Source organism: Dermochelys coriacea, chromosome 8, assembly GCF_009764565.3.
Source record: "Dermochelys coriacea isolate rDerCor1 chromosome 8, rDerCor1.pri.v4, whole genome shotgun sequence".
Classification (NCBI taxonomy): Eukaryota; Metazoa; Chordata; order Testudines; family Dermochelyidae; genus Dermochelys; species Dermochelys coriacea.
The window spans coordinates 21,476,486-21,493,732 of record NC_050075.1 but is presented as its reverse complement, the minus strand read 5'-3'; the positions used below and the strand labels follow the sequence as shown (position 1 = coordinate 21,493,732).

The 17,247-nt window shown below is 40.0% G+C and overlaps 1 protein-coding gene and 1 long non-coding RNA gene across 2 annotated transcripts in view; one reads left to right on the top strand and one right to left on the bottom strand.

The window, feature by feature from the left end:
* Positions 1-1,412: 1,412 nt before the first annotated feature.
* On the bottom strand, positions 1,413-4,401 carry LOC119860644. The gene is made up of 3 exons (XR_005294589.2): positions 4,234-4,401; positions 3,928-3,972; positions 1,413-2,993 (listed from the first exon to the last, which is right to left on the bottom strand). It is a non-coding gene; the product is annotated as an uncharacterized LOC119860644 (long non-coding RNA).
* Positions 4,402-4,503: 102 nt separating this feature from the next.
* UBTD2 (ubiquitin domain containing 2) overlaps positions 4,504-17,247 on the top strand; it is a 109,102-nt gene continuing 96,358 nt past the window's right edge. Inside the window, exon 1 of the mRNA XM_038414783.2 lies at positions 4,504-4,712. Coding sequence (XP_038270711.1) covers positions 4,643-4,712 — 70 coding nt within the window. The 5' untranslated portion in view covers positions 4,504-4,642. The remainder of the gene's footprint in view (positions 4,713-17,247) is intronic.

Sequence of the window (17,247 nt, the reverse complement as noted above, 5' to 3'; positions counted from 1 at the left end):
ATCCTAATCATACCTCTGAAATGTATGTATATACAAACTATCTTAGCTCCAGACATAGAAAAATAGAGAAGTTAAGGGATTTGCCCAAGGCCTCAGAGAGAGTCTCTGGCAGAGTCATGATTAGAATACAGGAATTCTTTAGTGCCCATACCAGAGCTTAGGCCATACCCTTCATAAAATGTTTCAGAACAACATATAGTATAGCTTTCAAAAAAAATTGCATTTAGAAACAACCATTGGTCTGTCTTCTGTGGCCTATTCCCTGAATTACAACTATATCCAAAAATATTGGGCCAGTATGATCCTGCTGTAAATTTGACTTTGGCCCACAATGGGTAGATTTACAACATTTTGGAGCAAGTTGGAACGAGCATCCCAACCCAGGTCAACAGACTCAGACTAGCAGAGCTTACACTAATGCTCTAAAAAGAGCTGTACAGGCAGCTCTTTGAAGTTGCAACTTGGACCCTGAAGCCCATCCCCCTCTCGCTATTTAATTAGCCTACTATTAAATGCATTAATATGTTGTGTGTTTAAACTTCATTGGATAGGCTATACTACTTCGTGATCACTGAGTGGAAAGCTCTTTATGTTATGTAACCTGAATTGTCTCATGTCAGTCTCATGCTCTTAGCCTTAAGAGTTAAATTTCCAAACTCTAGGGGTGGAAACACAATTGATCTCAGAAATTTGTAAATTGTCATTACTTCTCTCCACAGTAGTTCTGCAATTCTGAACAAAATATGTTGACTCTTCTAAGCCTTTCCTGAAAAGATTTGCCCTGATTATCCCTATGTTCTAGGCAAACACCAAACTAAACAGAAATTTCCAAATAAGACCTAACAAGATACCTAGACAACTGGGATCAATCAATATCTCCTTTGTTTTGTAGTTAATTCTTCTATACACCCAAGTACTTTGCCATCCCCTGTAACTAATGTGCTCTTTACTTTCATATTCAGCTAGTATTTTCAGAGGGAGCTCTTTCCTCATGTTTAGTTATCAGTCCTGAGCATCATGCTTGCTCCTGACTGAGTGAGATGCTGAACATCTTCACCTTTCTGAAATCAAATGGGAGTTGAAAGTGCTCAGCATCTTGTAGCAATGGGCCCTCTGCCTATATCACACCAGTTATTTGGGATCTTAATTATTTATACATGCATTTTCTTAAAGGTTACTCAAGTTCCTTTTAAAAGTTGCAAATCCAAATAAAACTAGAAAAAGAAATTTGTAAATAGATTTTTGTTCCTTTGATTTTAGGGAATTGCAGTCCCATAAATAGCTATGATTTTTTTTAATTACGAAAAGTATCTCTGCAATGTGTTTTTAAGCAGGTAAAATAGTTTCATTTTCTGTTGCCTTTTTTATCAAAAAAACAGCTGACTTCTTCCCTGCACAAACTTGTAGGGATCCTAATTATCAGTCTGTTAAACAGATTTTATTTTTTTGCACTTTTTGTTTCCCCTTGAAATGTTCTGAATTACTGCTGAGTTATTCTGAAGAGCTACAGTGCATCTGATAGCACATGTGAACCATAACTTTCAAAGCCTACTGTGAGGTTGAAACTGAAATGATGCTTTTAGACATGAAACACCAAAAAAAAAAACCCACCTTTTTTCCCACAGCACTGAAGTCAGATATTGACTAACTGTGGTGGCAGCGGTGACTTTGAGCTTTTAATTTGAACTGATAATTTATTAACTCGGATTGAGGATTTAATAAGTAGTGGTTATTAGTGAGCAATGTCATCTTGTGTGAATCTAAATTATTATGAAACTACCCAAAAATTAAGAAAAACAAACCATACAACAGGAAAAAGTAAAAAATCCTTAAATAAAAAAGAAAAAAAACTCTATTAGAGTCTAGTCACTCATGCTACTGTCCTGATGCTCATGCTACTGCAAAATAGATAAATCAAACTCCACCATAAAAGTGTGGCATAATAAACAGATAACATGGGGTAGAAGACAGGCTGGTGTTCTTTTCTTGTGATCTAAATATAAACAAATATATTATTCTAATCTGGAATATTCTTCACAACTTTCTGGTTCTGCATTCTTAATATTTATTCAGTTTAAAGATATCATTACTTGTTTTCTTTAAAATAGCACTTTTGTTTGTAGACTCATCTGTATTCATTCCCAATAGCAAAAATAAAATATCTTAGGCCAGGCTTAGCTGGTATAAATTGGTATAAAACATAAAAATCTATTTTTACCAGTTGAGCATATGGCCTCCTGTCCTTATACAAAAGGGTAAAGAATTTTTTCATCAGGCACTTTAGCAAAATTAAAGTATTTTATTATCTAAAACGCCAAACTATATAAGGAAGAAGCTGTGATTAATGGTTAGAGCAAGGCAGTCAGGAGGTTCAGGTCTCCATTTTACTGCTGGCTGTTGACAATTGGTTAATTCAGTATATACTTTGCGTCCTCCTGGATTCCTCACTAAGGCTAAACTCGCATATCGCAAGCATCCACAAGTAATGCTTTCTGCCATCTCTGGTTAGCTAGGAAATTCCTTCCCATCCTGGTGGACAATGACCTGTCCCTTTGTCACCACCTGTCCACACTTCAGCAGGGCAATACACCTGTGCATGAACACATCAATCCTTAGGAAGTTCCAGCTAGTACAGAATACTGCAGCGCGTATCCTCAGCAACGGGGGCACATCAAATCTGTCCTCTGTTCTCCACACTGGTTTCCCATAGAGTATCAATTCAAGTTGAAGATCTTGGTCCTTTTCTTCAAGGTGCACAATGGCCTGGGCCCAGGATATCTAAAAGATCACCTAAAGTTCCAGGTCGAAGACCACAATTGACAGTTCTGCTTCTCATGCAAAGTGGAACTTTCTACCATAAGGGTGAAGCTTGGCTGTGCAGAAGATGGAGTTTTCTCAAAATCCAGACTGAGACTGTGGAATGAACTCCCACAGGAACGAAGGACCACCACAAATCTCACCACTTTGCAAGGTGCATTTCTTCAATCTTTCTTCTGTATTGTAAACACAGACCAGCATGTATGTAAATATATCAAAACTCTACTGCATGAACAGTTTTGTCCCTGGGGAGAGGGCTGAGAGAACGAACCACGTGTGACAGATGTTAGTCACTTTGCTTAATGAACTACTGAAAGGTGGTCAGATACTAAAGTGATGAGGATGGTATGAGACTCTTTTCAACTAGACCAGAGAATAGAATAGACTCAGTGTGTGAGCTTCAGCAAGACATTTAATTTTTCTGGGCTTCAATTTTTCATTAGTGAAATGGAGATTATAACACTTATGTATCTTGAAAATTATTTAATATTTGCAGGGTTTATTGAAATCATCAGTACGACACAATGAAAATATTGGGGGCAGTTTATACACTCATAAGTATTACAGATGTGTATCAGTATTTTACTAATGCATTTAGTGCAATATTTCATTTGCTAAAATAAATTACATGAAAACCTAGATAACATAGAGGGCCTGACTTAAAAACAAATGTCAGGAGTAGAACTGTACAAGCAAAAACGTGTAACTAATTTATATGTGCCTGGCTGGCATGATCCCCATCTGGCGAGCAATATATTTTGTGCACTCAGACCCATAGCTGTACCTGTATATTAGATATGCTATTGTACAAAGAGTTCTGCACAACTTCTTGGAAATTGGGCCCTCAATCTGACAGCCATAATAATAATCCTTTGCCATCTTCTAGTGCTTCTCATCTCAAATACTTTGCAAGCTCTAACGCATCCTCACAGCTGAGACTGGGTTATGGCTACCCTCTGGTGTGTTATGTCTGATTTAGAACCTAAGCTTATACACCCTCATGCACATGAATAACTTTATTCAGGTGAATAGTCCCCTTGAAACTAATGGGACCACTCCGCTGTGTAAAAATACTCCAATCCCTGAGCATTTGTAAGATCAGGCACTTACATTCTACAGGCCTCATCGTTTTCCGTCTGTCACGGGCCGCCGTCCCTTATGTGCGGGATAAATAACAAACAGTCTACAATGATTAAAATAATACATCAAATTCACTATAAGAGTGAGGCCTCTGCTTTGATCTGAGATGGGGGGGACGGGCGCAGGTGTGTGGACTCTGCCATGAGACAGGGAGGTTTACTCCGGCTGCTGCCTGCATCTCTGAGCTTTGGGGTGGGGGGAAAGAGGAGAAGTGAGAGGGAGGAGGACTACCCCCGGCTGCCCTCCTAGGGCTCTCTATCATGGAGGGGGAGTTACCTTGGGCTCCCCCAGGGATCCTGACACAGGTGCAGGCAGGGGGCTCTCCCAGGCTGCCCCCCTGGGCTGTACCACGGGTAGGGATGAGTTGTAGGAACTGGGGCGCTTCTGCCAGTGGTGGGAACAGAGATGGGGTGATGGTAACCCCAGGCTGCCCACCCTGCTCCCTACCCGGGCGGGGGCTGAGGGGTGTCGCCCGCTGGTCTATGGGCCGGGCAGACCCGCCCCGAGGCGGGGTACGTGGGGAGGCGGGTCCGGCGCCGCGCCGGGGCTGGAGGCGGAGGCGGGCCCAAGCGCGGCGCGGCGGCCAGGGAGCAGGCGGCGGCGGCGGCGGCGGAGCCATCGCGCCTGCCCGGCCGGTGGCGGAGCTCGGGCGGCGAGCGGCGGGTCTCCGGGCCGGGCGGGCCCCATGGGCGGGTGTGTGGGCTCCCATCACGACTCCTCGGGCAGCCTCAACGAGAACTCGGACGGCACCGGAGGTGAGAGGGGCCGGGCGGGACTCCGCGGGGGGCCCCCCAGCCCGGGGACCCCCCCGGGGCACCGCGGCACTCGGGCCAGAGGGGCTCTCGCCATGCCTCGCCGCCCCTCCGGGGCCCCCTGCCCGGGCCCTCCATCCCCTCCCCCGTTGTTCGGGAAGGGGTGGCTGCCCCCCCCCCCGAGGTACAGTCCCCCCCTCCCCGGGGGGGGCATCCCCTGAGCGAGCCTCGCCCCCTCCGCCTTCACTCCAACTTTCCCGAAGTCAGCTGCCGTCAGCTGCCCGGCTCCGGGCCACTAGGGTAGGCAGGGGCGTGGGGAGAAAGCCGCCCTCGTCCCCAGCCCAGGCCGCGCCCTCCCTCTGCCCCGCCGCAGGGCTCAAGCTCCCCAGGAGCCGCGGGATGTTTTCAAAATGCCCTACGGACGCGCAGTTCTGCAGGGTTCAAAAGGGCTTTGGGAGTGGTCCAGCTGGACCTAACCCGCCCCCCCCCTTCCCCTGCCTTGCTCAGAGGCCGTCCCTGAGAAGGCAACGTTTTTGTCAATGTTCAAAAAAAAAAAAAAAATTCAGCTTTCCTCTCCCCTCCGTACAAAGCCATAATTAGCCTAAAACCCAATACCATCCGATGAAGTGAGCTGTAGCTCAGGAAAGCTTATGCTCATATAAATGTTAGTCTCTAAGGTGCCACAAGTCCTCCTGTTCTTTTTGCGACTACAGACTCACACGGCTGCGACTCTAATACCAGACTAGAAACTCTTCTTGATAACATGTGGCCCTTCAGTGGAGATCATGCTGCACTCAAAGCAGTGTGCTGCTCAGAGTGGTGCCTTGCATTTTATTTAACTTGCATAGGTTTTTATCCTATATCGTAGTGTTTCAACTCTGTTCTCTGGCTGGGACTTACCCCCATTGTTTCAGTATATAGAAAATAATGTAGCTGGTGAGGATTATCTCCTGATTACATTGCGTTTCTCTGCTTTCCAATAACAGATGGACATTTTCCACCAGTTTAAATGATTGGTATTAAATAGTCACTTTAGTACAATTAAGTGCTGAAGGCAGTGTGTTTTATCTATCATGTTAGCTACATACCTGTTTAAAAGGGGAGGGTGGGCAGGGAACAGTGCTGCAATGTAAATAGTCTCTGTACTTAACTACTTGACTACTTTTTTTTTTAGGAAAACATAAGATAGAATTATGACCTATTGGGTCACCTAAATCATTTCCCTGCCACTGCAACATTGTTCTTGACAGTATGCTATGTATTGCTTTGTTTGGTCTTTTTTCAAATGACCCAAGTGATGGAATATTTTTAGAAACACTGCTGATTTTGTGTGTATTGCATAACATATAAAAAGTACAGATCTTAAAACAACTTTTTGAAGCAGCTGCCTGCTTGTTTCAATGGCTCTTTGAACTATGTGTGTATCTTAAATAAACTCCTGCTGTTTTTTTTTTTTTTAAAGCTACGTAAGATTGTGTCACAATTCCCATTAAAGTATAAGGGAATTTGGTAGCTCTTTCCAAATCAACTTTTTTCAGACTTTAGAAGGAAAGTGAATAGACTAACACATTTTTCAATACCAGACTAGGTGTTGTTAACAAAGAATAGTAGAGTTTTTAGGGGGCTGGAGAGAACAGGTTTGGCTTTCAACATGAACAAGAAAACTTGCAACAAAAAGCTGTCTTATACTTAATACTATTTACAGGCGGCCTGGATTTTTCAGCACATCCATGCAATGTCAGCCATTGTTTAGTAACTAAGCATTATGAAGTGAGGCAAAGTTGCAGAAACAGCCTTGACTCTGAATTTTCTCACTTTTATCTCACCTTTGATATCTAGTGGGTTACATACAGTATCCACAAAACACGTTACAATTCTTCAGCGGAGGGTGTAATGCCATATCATTACACTCTTAATGGTGGTGTCTGAGGCGGGCAATTTCAATGGAATTGGTGAAGTTTAGTGTCCCAGATTTAGCTGGGAAGGACTCGCTTCTGCTTGCAGTTACACAGTATACATCATTGTGTATTTTGGGGCAAATAGTCTATTGTGCATGAGTGTGTTAACACAGCAACTAGATTTTCCAAGCACACAATTGCAAACTGCACATTGGTGTGCAGGCTCAAACTCTAAGGATTTTGCACTCCCAGTCTATTTTATGTAAATGATCTGATATTTCAGTTGAACTATATGGGACTGAATGAAAATATATTTATAAACTACCTACTACTATGTGTGTATAGTAGCCTATTTTGAAATGTTCACTCATTTAAAAAAAAAAGTAGCTATAGTTAAGCTGAAAGTGCATCACAAAATGTTTTTAATATACCATAATTTACCAGTCAAGATATCAAAGACCAACTTTTCTGACTCTTGGATCTAAAACTTTATAAAATCTGACTCTTGGTGTCTCAAGAGAACTTATGACTTGAGACATCTGACACTGAGCTGGCCAAAGCAGTAGAGCACATAATATAAGGAACAATCCTACTTTAGAAGAGGGATGGGCTAAATCTAGTAGGTCATTTCTGTCTCTAATTTCAGATTCTGTGATCTAATACAGTGTTATCCACCTTTCAACCTGTTGCAAGTGACTAGGACCATATCATAAACTCCAGGAAAATAGTTTAGAACCAAAACTTCAATGCTAAATGCTGCATTGCCAGTGTCTGAAAAGATGATGTGATCATTGTTTGTTGCAAAGCTTTATACTGTCTCCTAAAGAAAGGAAAAGTTGCTTCATGAACTAATATTACTAGTGATGAGACTGGTTAACCATGCTTGATCCTGAAGGACTCTCAGAGCCAGATGTTGATCTCAGTTGCACCAGTCTGAATCTATAATAACTCCAAGGAAGTTGATGGAATTTTGTTGGATTAAATCAGTGTAACTCAGATCAGAATCTTCTCTTATAATCTCATGAGTTCTTCAAGCAATCACTAGCACTTTATATATCCATTGCTGCTCAGTTAAGTTGCTAAAATGGCTTGATGGAATACAGTTTCGTTCTCTTCTGATTTGCTGTAGAGCAATTAGCATACTTCAAGGTCAGCAAGATATTTAAATTAGCTGGTCCTTAGGGTAAATTCATTAAGGGGTGGGTGGGTGTGTGTGTGTGTGTACACAATGAGCTGGCCAGAAATATTGGCACGTCTTTTGTTTGTCGTAAGTTATTCTGGAGTGCAGACCTGAGGCCCACTCCTGCTCCCATTGACTTCAATAGGAGGAACAGGCTCTTACTTAACAAAAATATCTGGTCATCAGCAGGCACTGCTGTGCCCATCCTGGAAGAGGAACTGTCTTCCCCAGGCTAGCTCCAGTTTTTCCACTATTCATACTTTTTTTTTTTTAATAGTACTATAGTGTTATACAATACTTTATAACATGAAAAAATAAGCTAAGCATAAAACAAAATTGCTGCTCCAAAATGCTTACTGTGTAAAAGCCAGCAGAGGTAAACAGAGTGATATGTAGTCATTACCATAGTTGGTCTTCGTGGAATTGGGGATTTCCAGGAGAAATGTGAAAGAAGAACAGAAGGATGATTGATGTATACTAATCAGGACGGTACTCCATAAAAACCCATCAACTGATATTCTCATATTTCTCTTTGATATGCCTTTTTAAAGAACATGGTGAGCTTTTACAATCCTGGGCAATGTGGGTTGGTGAGAAATTTCTCATCCCTAGCCACTCCATACTACAGGTTATTTGATCTGTTCAGGTGTGCTGTCTTCCAGTGTATGGATCTGGGGTTAAATAATGGAGGGCTTTACATTTTTGTGCCTGCTTTTAGGGTTTCTAAAGATCTGCACCAAATTATGTTCAGCTTGGTTCACCATTACATAAGCATTTAGAAGAATTCTTTTTGCCAGAATGCTACATCTGGATCCCATCCCCTCATGCAAGCTATTTATTTTACCTTCTATCCTTTGAAATTCCCTTTTCATTTTCTTCTGGTAAGTCTGTTAAAATCTGTTCTGTTAGGCATTGTGCAATGTTAGTTTGGCTTGCCTTTCTTTTGCCTGCAAAGTTCAGCAAGACAGTTATTTGTATGGAGTGAAGAGAAGGCAAGAGATCCAACTTCTTGAAGTATGTGCACCACAAGTCATTACAGTTTAAGTCTTTGGGCTGCAGCTGTCTCTGCTGCTGTTCTCTTTCTGACATGATGTTAGCCTGCCCACTGGAGTTCTTGTCTTCTCCATTGGTGTAAAAAAAAAAAAAAAAAAACAAAAACCTCCAGTAGTTGTGTTTTTACCTTTTGTCTTCTCTCCTTTTGCCTCTAACTTGTGGTGGCAGCAGGAACGGATAGAAGCAGGTGATTGCATGCTCAGCTGGCACACTGGGATAGCTGATTGATCTGAGTGCAAATTCTTACTACAGTGCTTAATATGGTGCCATTGGCTCAAAAGCACTGGAAGACCAATTACAGCCCTTGGTCTAAACTTTGACCAACTGTAGAAAAAACAATTTTAAAATATCTTTATTGGATGGTAGTGTAGCATTGCACTGAGCACTTCTGTTTTGAGGTGACAATAACTGCTTTCATAGTTTGTTGAAGACTGACTATGGGAGTTCATGTATTAAGTAGTCAGAGGTTTGTCTCTCACAGTCTGACCAATGCAGTAGCTCCAACCATGGCTAGCTTAGATTTTTTTTTTTTTAAAAGGTCTAATGACTGAAAGGTCAGTAGCTTTTTGGTACACATCTTTTGTATCAGAACCCATGCAAAGAGTCCTCCACTTCTATATACTGTAATCTGGGTTGTTTTAGCTATTTATTTTAAGCCCTAAACTTAAAGTTTATGGAGGAGATGGTATAATGGGATAACATGATTTTGGCAATTAATTGATCTTTAAATATTCATGGTAAATAGGCCCAATGGCCTGTGATGGGATGTTAGATGGGTTGGGATTTGAGTTACTACAGAAAATTCTTTTCTGGGTATCTGGCTGGTGAATCTTGCCCACATGCTCAGGGTTCAGCTGATCGCCATATTTGGGCTCGGGAAGGAATTTTCCTCCAGGGCAGATTGGCAGAGGCCCTGGAGGTTTTTCGCCTTCCTCTGTAGCCTGGGGCACGGGTCACTTGCTGGAGGCTTCTCTGCTCCTTGAAGTCTTTAAACTGTGATTTGAGGACTTCAATAGCTCAGAGATAGGTGAGAGGTTTTTCACAGGAATGGGTGGGTGAGATTCTGTGGCCTGCGTTGTGCAGGAGGTCGGACTAGATGATCATAATGGTCCCTTCTGACCTTAATGTCTATGAATCTAGTGTATGCCAGTACATAGTACATTTGATTTGTATTGCTATCTAAGAAAAAAGTGCTTGCTTCAGCATTCTCTACACTGTGTACCTGGTATATTTTTGTAAGAGATGACGTATACTGTTGGCTTTCATCATACTTTTTGGTATGTCATTTTCTTTGTGAATTTTGTGAAAATACAGTATAAAAGTTTTACTTTTAAAAGTTACATAGTAAGAAAAGTTTAAACATGATCTGACACTTTTTATAATTTGCTCTAGATCTGTCATGTCATGTTGTGGAAACTGTAAAACAGTCAGTATGTAGAGATTTGTACAAAAATCAAGTCTAACATTTCTTGTTCAGGTAGCCTAGAACTCCTGATTTCCGGGGATGCTGAGCATCTACACAACACCAGCTAAAACCAATGGCGTCTGCAGTTGCTGTGCACAGCATGTCTGAAATCAAAACATTTTTCTTTTGAAGTATGTGTCATTTTAACACACTAATGGGCCAGCTTAGGTTCATGCAGTTGCTTCAGTATCACTTCAGTCTTGTTTCACCAAATGAAAAAAGGTGTCATCTCTTCTGTCAATAGAAGCAGACTAATTAATGCAATTGTTCTTTTCATTTGCTTGTTAGCATCATTCCCCTCCCCCAGCAATTGTTTGAGTTCAGTTACTGGTTGGGGTATAGATATAAACAAATGTTTGATTACTCTATTTGGGGTTTACAATGCTGCATGCCCCAAAATCATCCACCACTGAATATTAAGTAAATATAATAAATGAAACATTTGTGGTGCTTTAAAGATTTATGACCATAGTAGATATGGAGAGAAGGTATCACAATTAGTATTCTGTTCCTGTGAATTGAATTTTCAAGAGGATTGATCCCTTTTTATTACAGCAAAGAATATAATTTTTTTTCCTTCATAGCAATGTTGAGTAATATTTTGAGTCACAAGTTGTATTTTCCACTGAATTCATCCGATGAAGTGAGCTGTAGCTCACGAAAGCTTATGCTCAAATAAATTTGTTAAATTTGTGCCACAAGTACTCCTTTTCAAGTTGCAACACCGTTCATGTAATTAACAAGAACTCCACCAGTATAGTGCTCCAAACATCATAGTAAAATGTTAATAGCTCAAGTCTTGCTCAGGTAATTTAGCTAAGAAAAATTATATGGACTTTCTGGCAAAAGGAATTCTTGTAAATATTTTTTCTCTACCTAGTAGGTACTAAGGAAGGTGAAATGATGTATGTTGGAAGTTGGTGGTATGAGTACTTGTAAAATGTTTCCCAAGAAATAAAAATCTGATTTCAATAGTAAACTGAGTCACTCCCCACAAAAATTTTTTTGCAAGTGGAAAATAGGTTCTAGATAGCTAAAGCTGATCTGGCATTGTAGTTTAAAATCAAGCTTCCAAAAATTCCTTTCATCTAATGTCCTTGTTTAAAATGAAATAAATGAAAAAAAACCCCAAGCCCTACTCTTAAGCAGTCTTTGTTTTTTATAAGCAAAGAAAGATTAAAGTCCTTGAGAGATCTAATGTATAAAAGAATTCCCAGTCTCTCTCATGAACTCATTATACTTTGTGTTTAAAAAGTCAGTTAAGTTCTTAAGCAATTGTTTTTCATTTACTATCTCTACTTCCCTAAAACTTGTACTGTTTTGATGTAACCACTTAAGTCTGTAGATTCAGACTGAGACTCACTGCCGCAGTTTTAAAACAGAGTAGACATAGCCAGTAACTTCTTGAGCATGACCTGATGAAAATACCCTTTCCTCCTGCAGTGAGTTGCTGCCTGATCTGTAGGTTGCGTATTAGTTACATTGATTCTTAGTAATCCCCAATCAACGCACTATGGTTTGGCAGGGTCTCATCAGGAGATCAGGCCTAGAGTTATTAGAATTAAAATTAATATGGGAACCCTGGTGTGCACGGGAGCAACACTCACGCTGAAGAAAAACCTTTTGAATTGCAGTAGTTTTTATTAACTCAATTAATAAAAGCACAGATGCTCCAACCCAAAGAAGTAGGTAAATATACTACAGAATTGCCCATATATCCAGCATCAGAGCAATCATACACTCGTATCGTCTTTGTGGAGACTAGAATTGATGGTCCATGAAGATCTTATCCTATATCTGGCATGCCAAAAGATCCCAACTGCTTAGGCCATGGTTTACCCTATTGTAGGGTCGGTGGCCACTGTAAATATTCATAAGGATGTCCAGCCTCTTTGATCCATAACTAAATTTCCCTCACCCTGATAACATTGGGGTATTCTCATATTATAAGCTAATATATTGGTTATCTCAAAATTATTAGCATATACATCAACGGTTACTAAGGCAATCTTGCAGTTCAACTTCTGCTGATGTTCCTATCCTAAAATAACCAAACTTGCATTAATTGGTATTTTGCAGTTACCTGTCAGTAGTTTACTCATACTTATCACAGGATTCTGTCTTGTGCTGTCTTGTGATTTAAGGTTGCTCCTGGTTAAACTACTTATGCAAAAGCTTTATAAGTCTCTTATCCATATGGTAAGCTATTGTCTTCCAGGGTCAGGTGTGTAGGCTTCATGCATTATTGCCTTATACCTATATCTTATCAAACAAATCTCTGTTATAGGCTCTAGAGGCAGCCCCCAATACTTTTCTGTTCTTCATAGCTTTTCCAAGCATTACTCAGAGTGAAACTGGACAAAGAGGTTGGTTTCATGGCTAATATTAAGACCCTGGCAGAGGACTCCTAAAAGGGGCTGGATAAGGTGGCAGAGACTCTCCTCCAAGACTGGGAAGATCTTTCCACTTTGGTGGAGAGAGAGGAATGTTTGTGATGGAAGGGAGCTGTCTCCCAGCAGCCAAAGATTTTCAGGAGGGCCTTCACATTTATCAGATATATACTAGAGGGATCTGTATATTTGAGAGAACTCTTTCTTGGTCCACCCTCATCTTGGGAGGGGGGGGGGAAATTATGTACTAATATCATATGATTAAATACTTGCCAGTACTGCTAAACAGCAGCTATCAAAGTTAGACATTTTAAAATCAGCAGGTCCAGGTAACTTTTATCTCAGATTTTTAAAAGAGCTGGCTGAGGAGCTCTCTGACCATTCATGCTAATCTCAGTAAGTCTTAAAACATTGGGGAAGTTTCAGAGGACTAGAAGAAAGCTACTATGCCACTATTTAAAAATGGAAAACGGGATGACCCAGGTAGCTCTAGGCCTTTCAGCCTGACATCAATCCCAGGCAAAATAATGGAGCAGCTGATAATGGGTTTCCTTTAATAAAGAATTAGTGGAGAATAATATAATGCCAATCAACATGGGTTTATGCAAAATAGGTCTTGTCTAACTAACTTGATATGTTTTGATGAGAACTGATTTGTTGATAAAGGTAATAGTGTTCATGTAATATACTTACACTTCTGTAAGGCATTTGACTTGGTACCACACAACCGCTTCATTAAGAAACTAGAACAATACAAAATCAACATGGCACATAGTAAATGGATTAAAAACTGGTTAAATGATAGGTCTCAAAAATATAATTATAACCAGGGTAACATGGTCAAATAGACGCTTCAAGTGGGATCTTGCAGGGATCAGTTCTTTGCCCTATGTTGCTTAATATTTTTTATCAATGATTTTGTAGGAAAATCCCATATAATCATTACTGATAAATTTGCAGATGACTCAAATTGGGGGATTGGTAGATAATGAAAGAGGACAAATCACTGATGCAGAGCAGTCTGGATTGCTTGGTAAGCCAGCCACAAACTAACTTTGCATTTTAGTATGGCCAAATCTATAGTTGTACATCTAGGAACAAAGAATGCAGGCCATTCCTACAGGATAGGGGATTCTATTCTGGGAAGCAGTGAGTCTGAAAAAGACTTGGTTCATGGTGGATAATCAGTTGAATATGAGCTTCCAGTGCAATGCTGTGGCCAAAAGGGCTAATGAAATCCTTGGATGTGTAAACAAGGGAATGATTGAATAGGAGCAGGGACATTACATTACCTCTGTATTTTGATATTGGTGTGACTACTACTGGAATATTGTGTCCAGTTCTGGTGTCCACAAATCAAGGAGGTTGTTGATAGATTGGAGAGGGTTCAGACAAGAGCTCTGAGAATCATTAAAGGATTGGAATACATGCCTTCTGGTGAAAGACTTAAGGAGCTTGATCTAATTAGCTTATCAAAAAGAAAGTTATGGGGTGGCTTGATCACAATCTAAGCACCTACAGGGGAACAGAAATTTGGTAATGAGGGCTCTTCAGTCTAGCAGAGAAAGATAGAACAAGGTCAAATGGCTAGAACTTGAAGCTAGATGAATTCAGACTAGAAATAAGACACAAATTTTAAAATAACTATTGGAGTATCTTAGCAAAGGTTGCAGTGGATTCGCCATCATTGGAGATTTTAAAATCAAGATTGGATGTTTTTCTAAAATATGTTCTATCTCAAGCACAGCTATTGGACTTGAAATAGGAATTAATACAAGGAAATCCTATGCCCCGTATTATACAGGAGGTCAGACTAGTCAATCACAATGATTTTTTTCTGGCATTAAAAACCTATTAATCTTTCCTGTCTGCTTTGGGCTAGCAAGTGGCTAGGATGTAATTCAGGACCTGAAAGATTTATACTGTGACTTTTCTCTAGTTGTAGCAATCCTATATTTCTGTTAATGGGAGTTGAATTAGTGACATTTGGAAAAGCTAAATTTCCTAAATACATGTTAATTATAATGGTACTCCATATTGGACTCCAAACTCCCGATCCCTGCATTATAGGAATAGAGTTGCTGAGCTTTTAATATAATCTTAATTGACATCTTATTATTTTTGAACACTACAGGTATGAATTTTCACATGCCGAAAATCTGATGACCAGAGCTACAGGTTGCTTTATGTATTTTTTTTTTTTGAGTTCTCTTTGTTTTGTATACCAAAAATATAAGATTTTTATTTACTTACAATGATAATGATAAGCATTTGGCATTTATATTGTGACTCTGCAGACAGATTTGGCACCGCTGGTGATTCTGCTTGTCAGGAGCTAATACACAGGGACTGTTCAGTTAAATTCTCTGTGGAATTGGCTGTACCACAGCAGCAGATTTTCATAGTAGTTGGATACTGTCACATGACATCACTCTGCATAAGAGCCCAGTGAACATGGCAGTCCTCAAAATTACCCTAAATCTAAAGCCAAAGGGTGTGAAATGGCCCATTGCATGAGCACAAGGAAAGAAAAAACCTGGAGTCACTGACTCCAATATTTCTGCCTAGAATGGTTGTTGAAAGAGACATGTAAACTGTAACTGGAGACCTGAAGGAGTGAGGAATCTGCTCTCTCTCTATCTGGCTGAAACCTAAGACTAAGAGAAGCAAAGTTACTTTCTGTGCCTGGGACAGTAGACCAATAAAATGTGTTTTGTTCCTTTTCCTTGTTGCTCTGTCTCAAATACAAAAACAAAAAGTGGCATCAAACCATCATTGAAGTTTCACTGTCAGTTACCAAAAATCAGCAAGTGCAACAGTTAAGGTTCCAAGAGCAGCTTTAACTCTTTCACTTTGCAAAGCCTCTATTTTATGGACTGTGCTTTACTGTGTAGTTTGATATTTGACTACCTTGAACTGTATACAATAAAATATTCAGGAGGTCTGATGTGGTCAACTTAATGTTGCACTTGTAACATTAACTTTGCATTTGCTGATTTTTACTAACCACAGACTTGATTCTGCAGCCATTACACACTTTAGTCCTTTTCTGTTCCTGACTTTAGTGGGACTAGTACTGCTCAAGTGAGTAATGGCTAAAGGATGTGGTTGTGCAAGCTGAATGACACATTTTGCTTTTAATTTCCCAGTTTTCTTAAACATACCTAAGGCAGCATGAACACGTACACTGCTCCAAATGCTGAAGAGACTGGAACTTTTTAAGCTGACCTTACTTTCTAAGGACTTGTCTACACTAAAGGGAAAAGTTGATCTAAGCTACACCATTTGAGTTATGTGAATAGCGTAACTCAAATCGACATAGCTTAAATATACTTACCACAGGATCCACACTATGCGACGGAAGATGCTGTCCCATCGACTCCTCTTCCTCTTCTCAATCAGGTGGAGTACTGGAGTTGACGGGAAAGCGATGAGCAGTCGATTTAGCGGGTCTTCACTAGACCCACTAAAATTACCGCTGATGTATTGATCATCGCAGCATTGATCCTTGGGTAGGTGTTGACAAGCCCTAGTGAGCTAAGTACCCTAATGCCCTGAAATCTTAGAGTAGTGTGAAATGTAGAGGCACTGTACATTCTCGATGCAAGTGCAGAAACAGCTAATTACATATGCCAACAGGGGTGCATTGGTTAATTTATTTGAGCTGTTTTAAGATCTTATGGCCATTTAAAGCCTGTTTACAGCAGAAACTGCACATAAAGTGCAAACACTGACTGAACAAAACTTTCTACTGCACATGTGTAGTAGCTAACTTTCAGTTCATATTTTTTTTTTTTTCCAGAATTGAGAGTGGAATGACTGACTTTTCAATGAGAGCTTACCAGCAAAACTTCAAATTCTGGCTGTTTTGAAGTTATCTATGAGAAGGCCCCGGTTACAATTTTTTTAATGGGTTAAAGTGTAAATTTTTCCTTCTCTTCTGCAAAAGTCTAATATGACCAGGGATTTTGATGAAACTTAAAAAAACAAAACTAAATTCATGTTATGCTGAAGTTTCCATACTTGATAATTTGCCCCAAAAGATGATTTTTTTAAAAAAAGGCATAACTACACAATGAAGTTTATAATAGAAACTGTTTTTAGCCCTACAAGTTGCCTGCTATAAGATGACTACCAAAGAACTAAATAAGGTATTCATTCTGTAAGCTTTTTTAAATTAATAGAGCCAGTAGCAGAGAATTTTTGTAATGGAGCAGATATTATCATTGGAGTTAGAGCAGAGAATCCTCTACACAAAGACTGGAATTTGAAAACTTAATTTGCAAGCTTATTATGTAAAAAGGAAAGGTTTTATTAAAGGGTGGGGGGGAGAGAGAGAATGAACATGAACTGTCCTCTGGTTTCCCACAGTTTTAAGTGCGAGAGAAGGCAGGTTTTCAAATAACGATAACAAAGAGGAGAGCTTGGACTTCTCTCAATGAGAGAGTGTTCAGAAAAAAAAATCTGAGGTTAAAATGTTGATAGCCTATGATATAATGTTGTATACAGTGTGGACTGATGCCATGCAATCTTAATAAACAGGAGAACATTG